At 51.0% G+C, this 12733-nt stretch overlaps 1 protein-coding gene across 1 annotated transcript in view; it reads left to right on the forward strand.

Moving 5' to 3' along the window:
- Positions 1 to 11222: 11222 nt before the first annotated feature.
- The window catches only part of NOL4L (nucleolar protein 4 like), a gene marked incomplete at its 5' end in the record, with an annotated part of 45356 nt that continues 43845 nt past the window's right edge, over positions 11223 to 12733 (forward strand). The window contains 2 exons of the mRNA XM_081323631.1: positions 11223 to 11266; positions 11353 to 11578. Coding sequence (XP_081179757.1) covers positions 11223 to 11266; positions 11353 to 11578 — 270 coding nt within the window. The remainder of the gene's footprint in view (positions 11267 to 11352; positions 11579 to 12733) is intronic.

Here is a 12733-nt window from a genome sequence, read left to right on the forward strand (position 1 = left end):
TTACTTTTTTGTATCATTTCACTTTGGTATTTTTCTGCAAATGCTGCTTCCTTGTTCACGTGTGTGATTTTTAACAATTGTTTTCCTTTATTAAACGTCTTCAGATTACTTTGCACTCAGCAAAGCACCATGCGGGTTATTAGATGAATTAAAAAGTACAAACAATAATAATTGCATACTGTGCCGCTGTACCGCTATTATATTAGGATATTCCAAAGCTATTTATAATTTTAGAATATAAGACGATGAAATAGGTAACATGATAATTTTAGTATACTGTCTTACACATATTGTAGCGTATAATAAAATATATTTTGAAGTAAGCAGAAATATAAAAATCCTGCTCCTTTCTCCCCGTTTTTAATTGTAAATTGTTATTGTTTTATTTGCATAAATAGATTTATTTGTAATCCACCCACCTCCCTCATTATTATGAGTTTTAATATTTCCGTATCTTATTGGCTTTTAATGTAGTTTCTTGTCCTGCCTTCAGGGGCTTTGGAGAATAGCTTGACTCCCTCTTCTTTGGGGCAGCCCCTGAGATACTGGAATATTGCTATGGTGTCCCCCCTCATCCTTCTCTTCATTAAACTAGACCAGGGGTAGGCAACCTCGGCTCTTTTATGACTCATGGACTTAAAAAAAAAATAAACTCCCAGAATTCCTGAGCCAACATGGCTCAGCAAGGAAACCTCTCCCTTTCCCCTCAGCATGGCTGGCTCAGGAATTCTGGGAGTTGAAGTCCATGAGTCATAAAGCGGCCTAGGCCAGGAGTAAGCAACCTTGGCTCTTTTATGACTCGTGGACTTCAACTCCCAGAATTCCTGAGCCAGCAAGACTCAGCATGGAAACCTCTCCCTTTCCCCTCAGCATGGCTGGCTTGGGAATTCTGGGAGTTGAAGTCCATGAGTCATAAAACAGCCGAGGTTGCCTACCCCTGAACTAGACATACCCAATTCCAGCAACGGAATACCGTATATGTTTTACCCTCCAGTCCCCTAATCATCTTTGTTGCTCTTCTCTGCACTCTTTCTAGAGTCTCAACATCTTTTTCAAGAATTTTTTTTAAAGAAAATGTCAACTTTCCTTATGGAGCGGCTGCAATTCTTTTGCTGACCCCCTTTAAAAAAAGATGGGGAAATGAAAGAGATAAGAACTTCACTAGGTTACTGAATTTTCGGTGTAACTGAATCACAGATTCAGAAAACTGAGCCTCAATCTGTGATTCAGTTACTGCATTAGTAAGCTGTGATGTATCAGGATGAGAAATAGAAATGTTTATGAAATAAAACTAGAATGTACCTATATAGGTATTAGGTTGATATTGTTGTTGTTAGTTGCGAAGTCGTGTCCGACCCATCGCGACCCTATGGACAATGTTCCTCCAGGCCTTCCTGTCCTCTACCATAGAGCCTTGGTGGAGCAGTGGGCTAATGCCTCCTTAAGTAACACCAGCTGCCTGCAATCAGTGCAGGTTCGCATCCCACCAGGCTCAAGGTTGACTCAGCCTTCCATCCTTCCGAGGTAGGTAAAATGAGGAACCAGATTGTTGGGGGCAATTAAGCTGACTTTGTAATAATGCCGCTTGGGGGGTGTATGAAAGCCCTAATAAGGAGGCATATACATAGAATGAAGGCTACTGCTAAGCTTGTAAGCCGCCCTGAGTCTTCGGAGAAGGGCGGGATATAAATGGAATTAAAATAAAATAAAAATAAATAAATCTTCTGGAGTCCATCTAGGCTCACGCCTCCTGCTTCAGTGACTCCATCCAGCCACCTCATTCTCTGTCGTCCCCTTCTTCTATTGCCCTCAATCTTTCCCAGCATTAGGCTCTTCTCCAGTGAGTCCTTCCTTCTCATTAGGTGGCCAAAGTATTTGAGTTTTAGCTTCAGGATCTGGCCTTCTAAAGAGCAGTCAGGGTTGATCTCCTCTAGGACTGACCGGTTTGATCGCCTTGCAGTCCAAGGGACTCGCAGGAGTCTTCTCCAGCACCAGAGTTCAAAGGCTTCAATTCTTTGGCGCTCAGCCTTTCTTATGGTCCAGCTTTCACTGCCATACATTGCAACTGGGAAGACCATAGCCTTGACTATGCGCACTTTTGTTGACAGGGTGATGTCTCTGCTTTTTAGTGTGCTGTCTAGATTTGCCATGGCTTTCCTCCCAAGGAGCAAGCGTCTTTTAATTTCTTGGCTACAGTCTCCATCTGCAGTGATCTTGGAGCCCAGGAAAATAAAATCTGTCACTACCTCCATTTCTTCCCCATCTATTTGCCAGGAATTGAGAGGGCCGGATGCCATGATCTTGGTTTTCTTAATGTTTAGTTTCAACCCAACTTTTGCACTCTCCTTCTTCACCCGCAACAAGAGGCTCTTTAGTTCTTCTTCACTTTCTGACATTAGAGTGGTATCATCTGCATATCTTAGGTTGTTGATGTTTCTTCCGGCAATCTTAATTCCAACTTTTGATTCATCTAGCCCTGCCTTTCTCATGATGTGCTCTGCATATAAGTTAAATAGGCAAGGCGACAGTATACAGCCTTGCCGGACTCCTTTCCCAATTTTGAACCAATCAGTGGTTCCGTGTCCAGTTCTCACTGTTGCTTCTTGGCCCGCATATAGATTTCTCAAGAGACAAATAAGATGGTCTGGTTTGCCCATCTCTTTAAGGACTTGCCAGAGTTTGTTATGATCCACACAATCAAAGGCTTTAGCATAGTCAATGAAGCAGAAGTAGATGTTTTTCTGGAACTCTCTAGCTTTCTCCATGATCCAGCGTATGTTGGCAATTTGATCTCTAGTTCCTCTGCCTCTTCGAAATCCTGCCTGTACTTCTGGTAGTTCTCGATCCACATACTGCTGGAGTCTAGCTTGTAGAATTTTAAGCATAACTTTACTAGCATGAGAAATGAGTGCAATGGTGCGATAGTTTGAACATTCTTTGGCACTGCCTTTCTTTGGAATTGGAATGTAAACTGATCTTTTCCAATCCTGTGGCCACTGTTGAGTTTTCCAAATTTGCTGGCAAATTGAGTGTAGCACTTTTACTGCATCATCTTTTAAGATTTTGAATAGCTCAGCTGGAATACTGTCACCTCCACTAGCTTTGGTGTTGCTCAACTTTTCTAAGGCCCACTTCACTTCACATTCTAGGATGTCTGGCTCGAGGTCAGTGACCACCTCATTGTGATTATCAGGGACGTTAAGCTCATTCTTGTATAGTTCTTCTGTGTAATTTTGCCACCTCTTCTTAATCTCTTCTGCCTCTGTTAGGTCCCTGCCATTTTGGTCCTTAATCATGCCCATTTTTGCACGAAACGTTCCTTTCATCTCTCCAATTTTCTTGAAAAGATCTCTGGTCCTCCCTATTCTATTGTTTTCTTCTATTTCTTTGCACTGTTCATTTAAGAAGGCATTCTTATCTCTTCTAGCTATTTTTTGGAATTCTGCATTTAATTGGGAATATCTTTCTTTTTCTCCCTTGCCTTTCGCTTCCCTCCTTTCCTCAGCTATTTGCAAAGCTTCCTCAGACAGCCATTTTGCTTTCTTGCATTTCTTTTTCTTTGGGATGGTTTTGGTTGCTACCTGTTGTACAATGTCGCGAACCTCTGTCCATAGTTCTTCAGGCACTCTGTCTATCAGATCTAATTCCTTAAATCTATTTGTCACCTCTACTGTATATTCAACAGGGATATGATTTAATTCATACCTGACTGGCCTAGCGCTTTTCCCTACTTTCTTTAATTTAAGCCTAAACTTTGCAACAAGAAGCTCATGGTCTGAGCCACAGTCAGCTCCTGGTCTTGTTTTTACTGACTGTATAGAGCTTCTCCATCTTTGGCTGCAGAGCATATAGTTAATCTGATTTCTGTGTTGACCGTCTGGTGATGTCCATGTGTAGAGCCATCTCTTGGATTGTTGAAAAAGAGTGTTTGCTATGACCATCGTATTCTCTTGACAAAATTCTATCAGCCTGTGCCCTGCTTCATTTTGTACTCCAAGGCCAAACTTGCCTGTTATTCCGGTTATCTTTTGGCTTCCTACTTTAGCATTCCAATCCCCCATGATGATAAGGACATCATTTTTGGGTGTTAGTTCTATAAGGTGCTGTAGGGCTTCATAGAACCGGTCAATTTCATCCTCTTCAGCACCGGTGGTTGGGGCATAGACTTGGACTACTGTGATATTGAATGGTTTGCCTTGGATTCGAACTGAGATCATTCTGTCATTTTGAGGATTGTATCCCAGTATTGCTTTTCCTACTCTTTTATTGACTATGAAGGCTACTCCATTTCTTCTGAGGGATTCTTGCCCGCAGTAGTATACCTGATGGTCATCTGAATTAAATTCACCCATTCCTGTCCATTTTAGTTCGCTGATACCTAAGATGTCGATGTTCAGTCTTGTCATCTCTTGTTTGACCACGTCCAGCTTTCCTTGATTCATGGATCTTACATTCCAGGTTCCTATGGAGAAAAAATCTTTACAGCATCGGACTTTCCTTTCACCACCAGACACATCCACAGCTGAGCGTCCTTTCGGCTTTGGCCCAGTCGCTTCATTCTTTCTGGCGCTACTAGTACTAGCCCTCTGCTCTTCCCCAGTAGCATATTGGACGCCTTCCGACCTGAGGGGCTCATCTTCCAGCGTCATATCGTTTTGCCTTTTGGTACTGTCCATAGGGTTTTCATGGCAAAGATCCTGGAGTGGGTTGCCATTTCCTTCTCCAGTGGATCACGTTTTGTCAGAACTCTCAGCTATGACCTGTCCGTCTTGGGTGGCCCTGCACGGCATAGCTCATAGCTTCATTGAATTACGCAAGCCCCTTCGCCACGACAAGGCAGTAATCCATGAAGGGGAGGTTTATATTAGAAGTTATAAATTTTGTGTAGTGAAATAAGGGAAATTTGGGTTATGGATGCTATTATGGATGTTAGAGGCTAAACTTGAATACTATAATCAAAATTAAAAATTAGGAAAAAAGTAAAAACAGGATATGGATATGTATAATTTAAAATAGACTGATAATTGTTTTAACTGAGCATGTTATTGTTAGAAATTTTCTAGTTTAAGCATGTTATATTAAATCTTAAGGGAAATAGAGAAGGATGTTCTGATAATGTAACCTGAGATAGGTACTAAAAACTCTGTTATTGAATCTTTGATTACCCAGTCACCATGATGCTTTCTAAATAGTTTGATGTTAAACTGGAAAACTAATAAAACTTGTTTTAAAAAATATATGTATACTGGAACTCTGCTAACATGTCACCCCTCGTCGGTTAACGTCAATGAGGAAGCCAGAGTCAATTAATAATCAGGTTTATTTACTTAATAACTTCAATGGTTCACTTAAGAACTGTGACCAGACATGTCGTAAAATGGGGCAAAACTCAATCCATAAATGTCTCACTTAACAACTGAAATTTTGGGCTCAAGTGTGGATGTAAATCGAGGACTATTCCATTCACTTTGGCACTGCCCGACTTCGGGATAATTCTGGGCAGCTCGAAATATTTTTTAAAAATGCAATGCTGCAGTGTAACACGGCCCAAGTTGGATAATAGGAAAACAAAACAAATAAATAAATAAAATAAAATTTAAAAATGTTAAAAATAAAGAAAAAGGAAGAAAAAAGAAAACAGCAACCAAAAGCAGACCTTGGATGGTTTCTTTTATTTTACAGTACAGTTAGTCCTTCACTGTTTTCATGGTTTAAATCAGGGGTCTTCAAATTTGGCCCTTTGATGACTTGTGGACTTCAACTCCCAGAATTCCTCAGCCAGGCATGCTGACTGAGGAATTCTGGGAGTTGAAGTCCACAAGTCGTGAGGTGGCCAAGGTTAAAGACCCCTGCTTCAACATACCTCTGCTTAGGCATTCTACTTCCACCAAGTTGCCTTACATGAGGAGGAGGAGGAGGAGGAGGAGGAGGAAGAGGAGGAGGAGGAGGAGTAGGAGGAGGAGGAGGAGGAGGAGGAGGAGGACGACTGTGGGGTCCTTGGTGCTCTCTGAGCTCCGTTGTTTTCCTGCAGATGTTTCATTACCAACCCAGGTAACAACATCAGTGCTACTGCCTGGAAAGTATCCTAGTGATCCAGCCACACGTTTAGTTAAATTCTGAAAATTTGGGAGTGACTCCCTTATTGGCTGAGACCTCCTCTGAACAACTTCCCTGTCTGCTGATCCCAAGCAGCTCCTTGGTCTACGTAGGCACTACTAGACGTAGCACCTTCATTGTTGGTGGTGAAGGGCCACAGATCAACTCGGTGAGTAGCCCTGATGACATTACCTAGCTTGACTTATGAAATGTCTGCACGAAAACCACCAAGCTCAGAGAGCACCAAGGACCCCCATTCTCCTCCTCCACTTTGTAAACCCCCCTCCCTTCTAGCACTGATGATGTTCCCTGGTTGGTGTCATGAAATGTCTCCAAGAAAACCACCCAGCTCAGAGTGCACAAAGAACCGCACAGTTCTCCTCCTCCTCCTCCTCCTCCTCCTCCTCCTCTTCCTCCCTTCCAGCACTGATGATGTTCCCTAGTTGGGTCATGAAATGTCTGCAAGGAACCCACCCAGCTCAGAGAGCACCAAGGTGCCCTCAACAGCCAACTGCAGCAGAGAAAGGTCAGGGTTACATGGGGCACCTTCTCCATGGACGGAAGAACACCTGGTGTCCTAATTTGCAGCCCTTCCTTGGGGAGAGGCGGAGGAGACAACCTCCCTGTGGGATGTTGACTAAACACTTTGCAGATAAAATCATTTCTCTTCCCTCTGGCCTTGGGCCCACCTGGGCAGCCGGTCAGAAGAGGAACATCTCCTCCTCAAGGTTCCTGCCATTGGCTTTCATTTCATGGGCTGCAAGGACGTGGGGAGGGTTCACTGGAGCAGAAGGCGGGCCATCTGTGGGCCGCCACTGGGCCCTTCTGATTTGGGGAGCAGCTGTGAGAAGGTAGGGGTGCAATTCTGGAGGGCACAGCATGCTCTTCTCCAAAGCCCCTGAAGGCAGGACAAGAAGCAACGGATGGAGTGTAATCAAGGAGAGAAGCAACCTAGAACTAAGGAGGAATTTCCTGACAGGGAGGACAATTAACCAGTGGAACTGCTTGCTTCCAGAAGTTGTGGGTTGTGGGTATTTTTAAGAAGAGATTGGACAACCATTTGTCTGAAATGGTTTAGGGTTTCCTGTCTGAGCAGGGGGTGGACTAGAAGACCTCCAAGGTCCCTTCCAAATCTATTATTATTATTATTATTATTATTATTATTATTATTATTATTATTATTATTATTATTATTATTATTATTATTATTTATCATCATCATCATGTGGGTCACCCTACTCCCTAGTCTCCAAGCCACCATTTTGGAGGGAGGCTGTAGGGCAATAAACAGAACAGATACTCCTCGACTTACGACTACAATGGAGCCCAGAATTTGTCGCTCAGTGAGACATTTCTTAAGTGAGCTTTGCTGTTTTACCTGCTTCCTTGCCAAAGTTGTTCAGTGAATCAGTGCAGTTGTTAAATGAGCCACACGGTTCTTAAGTGAATCCGGCTTCTCCGTTGACTTTGCTTGTCAGAAGGTCATAAAAGGGGATCACATGATCCTGGGACACTTCGGCCGTCATAAATATGAGTCCATTGCCAAGCTGCCTGAATTTCGATCACGTCAGACCACGCGGATGCTGTAAAGGTCGTAATGGTGAAAAACGGTCATCAGTCACCTTTTTCAGTGCCGTCGTAACTTTGAGCAGTCGCTAAACGAACTGTGGTTAAGTCAAGGACTATTTGTTATCTGGACCACCTTCCCTCAGGGTTGAAGCCTAGACATGAGACATCAAAGCCCATGGGTTGTTCTCATTCAGTCGTTTCTCAAGCTCTGGCCCTTTAAGAATGGGTGGACTTCAAGCTGGCTGGGTAATTCTGGGAGTTGAAGTCCATCCACCTTAAAGTCTACCTTTCTAGACCTTGTAGATTTCATGGGGGGGGGGGGTTTGGAACCATTGACCAGCCCTGTGAGAATTGGGAATGGGATCCCAAACCCAGGTTTAGACTAATGTCGGAACCTAGGCTGCTGTTTCGTAACCCGTCAGCTCGAAAACAGGTGGACTTCAACTCCCAGAATTCCCCAACCAGCTATGCTGATTGGGGAATTCTGGGAGTTGAAGTCCACCCCTCTTTAAGCTTGAGACTGGCCTAGCCAATCAGATCAACGGAGAGAGTAAGTTCCTTGGCTTATTCCCATTCATACCCCATTTTAGAGTAGATGAAAGACATTTTATTGATGCATTGATTAGATGTTTTGCACACAGGTAGTCCTTGACTTACGACACAGTTGAGCCCAAAAAGTTTCCATTGCTAAGCAGGGCGGTTGTTCAGTGAATTTCGCCTCATTTCACGGACCTTGCCACTGTTGTTATTAAGCGAATCACGTCGCTAAATGAGTAACCTGGTTGTTAAGTGAACCCGGGTTCCCCATTGACTTTGTTTGAGAGGTCGTAAAAGTGGATCACCTGACCCTGGGAGACTGGAACCGTCATAAATGCGAGTCAGTTGCCAAATTGTGATCACGTGACCATGGGGATGAATAGAATAGTCTAGACTAGACTGGACTGGACTAGACTAGACCAGACCAGACCAGACCAGAAGATATAGAACAGACCAGAACAGAAAATATTTAGAATAGAATAGAATGGAATAGAAAATAGAATTATAGGATAGAATAGAAATAATAATAATAATAATAATAATAATAATAATAATAATAATAATAATGATGATGATGATGATGATGATGAAGAAGAAGAAGAAGAAGAAGAAGAAGAAGTAGGAAGAGACCTTGGAGGTCATCTAGTCCAACCCCCTGTTCAGGCAGGAAACCCTGGCCTATCCCATTCCAGGCAAATGGCTGGTCCAGTCTCTTCTTAAAAACTTCCAGTGTTGGAGCATTCACAGCTTCTGGAGGCAGGTTGTTCCACTGGTTAATTTTTCTGTCAGGAAGTTTCTCCTTAGTTCTAGGTTGTTTCTCTGTTTGACTAGAATAGAATAGAATAGAATTCTCATTTGCGCACAACTAAGATAAAGATTGTTTATTGGGTGTGTGCATGCACGAATTCTGGTTTGCTTTTTAAATTAAGGCGTGAAAGAGAGTTACAATCCTTCCCCCACCACAAAGAAAATATATTATTTGTAAAATAAAATAAAATAAAATGCGTTCACACAATATATTCAACCCTGTTTTTTATTAGCCAGTTGCACAATGTCATGTGAAACACAGACCAGTTAGCTTCGCGTGAATATGCCAGACCCTGGAAAGGTTGCGCAAGCTTAACAAAGGGCGAGTTTAAGCACCCGACAGGCCTTTTACGGGTGACCCTGGTCCAGCGTGTTGTGTGAATAGCCCCAGGGCACCAAAGGGGCAAACCTGCTCCCTTTCCTGGACTGCTGGTTCCCTTCCAAAGTCAATGGGGAACCCGGGTTCACTTAACAACCAGGTTACTCATTTAGCGACTGCCGTGATTCGCTTAATAACAGGAAGCCCATCCATTTCTCTCTCTGGGGCAGATTTCTCTCCAGGGCCTGAGGCAATGTGGAGCAGACAGCGGGCCAGCCAGTTTCAGCCAGAAGCTGCTGCCTGGCCTTTCCTGCTTTGCAAGGAAGGGGACAGGAGCGGGGCAGGGCAGGGTGAAGTCCAGCCTCTCTGGTAGTTTGGCTGCCTCCGTTGAGCCAGGCCAGGCCCGGGTTGCCCAGATAGCCAAGGCTGGATTAGGGAGGCTTTGCAGGCAGCTGTGACTTGCTGAGGCAGATCAAGGATTGCACCCAGGTGCAAAATCCTCAAAACTGGACTGTTGTTTTTTTTTTGTGTTCAGGGCACAGTGGTGGTGGGGGGCAGGGACTCAGTTCCCAGAGGGACCCCTCCAGGACTGCACTTATGCAGAGGTTAAGCAAGGTGTCCGAGTTGCAAACAATGCCCATAATCCCCTGCCAGCACGAGCCGGGGAGGGGGGGAAGGGACTCAAAGCCACGCGGTGCATCCCTCCTTCTCCAGCGCTGGGGTCTTCCGGAGAGGCGGACTAACCCTAACCCCCCCCCCACCATCCTCCCCGGCCCACGCGGTGCGTTAGCACTGCCCGAGTCTTCCGGACAGGCGGACTACAGCCCCCATTTTCCCCAGCCGGCAGGAAAGGGGGAGAAAAAGCAGTTGGAGGCTCCTCTCCGGGACGAGGGAGCCGCGTGGGAAGCGTCCCCGCCCCGCTTCCTTTTCGCTCTCTGCCCGGGGCGGGCCAGGGCTCCGGGCTGCAGGGCGAGGCCGTCCGAGCGGCCGTCCGCACGTGGCTTTGGCTCGGCCTGGGGCCTCGTTCGCCGCTTCCCAGCCCAGAAGCTTCCAGGCGGGCGGGGGCAGCGGCGGCAGCAGCGGCAGCGGCAGCAACGCGGTCCGCAGGCCGGGCAGGGCAGCGGCTGTCCCGCAAGTCCGGCGGCTGCGGCGGGGCGAGGCAGCTCCGGCTTCTCCCGGCCCGGCCCATCCCAGCCTTCCCGGGGGCGCCAGCGCCGGCCTCCCCCGCCCGGCCGGCCGGTCCCGCCGCAGCGCTTTGTCAGCGGCTCCTTCCAGCCGGCGGCGGGCGGGGGGGGGGTGCGCGTTCCCGGGCCGTCTCCCCCGGGGCGGCAGCCGAAGCAGCAGCGGCGGCGGCGGCGGCTGCAGCTCGGCGGGCCGGCGCGCTTGTCCCAGGCCGGCGCTGCTGCTGCTGCCGCTGCTGCTGGCCCGCCCGCCCCTCGCCCGGCCGCCCCGCCCCAGCCCCGTCCCTCGAGGAGGAGGACGGGCCCCCAGCGCCGGCCGCCCGCCCGCCTGCCCGTCCTTGCGCGCTGCGCCCCGGGCGAGACGAGGCGAGGAGGCGCGGCGGCGCGGCTCTAACAGGTGGGATCCCGAGGCGAGGGGGCGGAGGAGGCGGGCGGGCGGGCGGCGGTCCCGGCCAGAGGAGGCTCCAGCCCAGCCGGAACGCAGCCGCCGGAGCGTCCCCGAGCGCCGCAGCCCGGCCAGCCTCGCCTGGTCCCGCCGGGCCGGACAGCAGCCGGAGGAGAAGCTGCCCCCCGCGCCAGCCGGGACTCCTCCTCCTCCTCCTCCGCCGCCGCCGCCTCCTCCTCCCCGCCTCCGCCGCGCCAGGCAGGGCGCAGCAGCGCTCGCTCGCTCGCTCGCTCGGCCGGCGGGACAGGACTCCCTCGGCTCGCCCGCCATGCCCAAGCCGCCGCCGCCTCCGGCGCCTCCGCCGCTGCTGCGGTCGGCAGGCGGGAACCGCCCGGGACAGCGAGCTGGGCCGGCAGTTCCGGGACTGGTGCCTGCGCACCTACGGCGACTCGGCCAAGGACCAAGACGGTGACCCGGAGCAAGTACCAGCGCATCGCCGAGGTCCTGCAGGGGGGCGGCGGCGGCAACGGGGGCGGCAACGGGGGCAACGGCGGCGGCGGGGAGAAAGGCAAGTTCCAGTTCTGGGTGCGCTCCAAGGGCTTCCGCCTGGGCAACGGCCCCCGCGAGCCGCCGGCCGCCAAGATGGGAGCCGGGGTGGTCTACGTGCCGGTGAAGACGGGGACGGTGAGTGCGGCGCGCGGGCGGGGCGACGGGCCGGGCTGGGTGTGTGTCCCGCATTGCCCGGGGGGGGGGCGGCGGGGCGGCGGACGGAGGGGACGCCCGGCGGGACAGCCCGGCCGGGATCGGGCGCGGACGGGGCGAGGCGGGGGGGAGGGAAGGGGAAGGGGGCAGCTGGAGGCGTCTCCGGCGCTGCTGGCTTTGCCCCGGGCAGGAGGCGTCCCGCTGCCCACTCCTGGGGGGGGGGTTCTTGGGTGGGGGGCGCGGCGGGAGAGGGGCAGCCCCTGCCGGGACGCCCCCTCCTGTCCCGGCTGCTGCGTCCCCGTCCCGTGCCTTCAGCTCAGGAGCGGGGGCGGCGGGCTGCTCCACCTGGCGGTCTCTGCCAGACACCCCCCCCTCCCCAATTGCCCCCGGCCCGGGACGTGTAGCAGCCCGCCTCCTGCTCCTCCTGTGGGGGCTGGCTGGCCCCCTCGCCTCCGGCTGCCTGCTGGTCCCGCGCCGCCTGGGGAGGGGAGGGAGGGGGGGAAGGGGAGGAGGAGGAGGAGGGCGCCCCGCCCCCTGCCTGCCGCCCACCCTGGCCGAGACCGCGGCGGCCAAGGGCAGCCCTGGGGGCACCGCTCCTCCTCCTCCTCCTCCTCCTCCTCCTCCTCTTGCTCCACCGCGGGGCACGAGCGGTGCACCGGCCGGGCGCAGGTTGCAGGTTCGCGCCGGTCCGGCCCGGGCAGCTCCAGCCTGTCCCTCCTGGCAGCGGAGCCGGAGCGCCCGCAGGGAGCAGCAGCTCATTGTTCCGCGCCTGCCCGGGGGACGCCGCGCCGCCTCCCAGCCGCCTCCACACCCCGCCGAGCCTCGCCGAGCCCAGCCGGCCGGGCGCCCCTCCCTCCGTCCTCCCTCCCCAGCCGGCCCGGGCAGGAGTCGGCGGCCGAGCAAGCGGCGTCATTGTTCCCTCCGGCGCGGGTCAACTTTCTGCGGGGCGGGGGTTGGGGGCTGGGTGTCTCCCGCTTGCCCCGCGGCTCTTCTCCTCGCCCACCCTCCTTTTGCACGGTCCCCCTCCAGCGTCCCCCCCCCTCCCCAGCCGCCTCTCCCCGTGCCGGCTGTGCCAGGGTGGGGTTTGGCACCCGGGCAGGGCTGCTTCATCCCCGCCCGTCCCTTGCACCATCTGCA

The sequence above is a fragment of the Vipera berus genome (genome assembly GCF_964194415.1).
Source record: "Vipera berus genome assembly, chromosome: 3".
Taxonomy (NCBI): Eukaryota; Metazoa; Chordata; class Lepidosauria; order Squamata; family Viperidae; genus Vipera; species Vipera berus.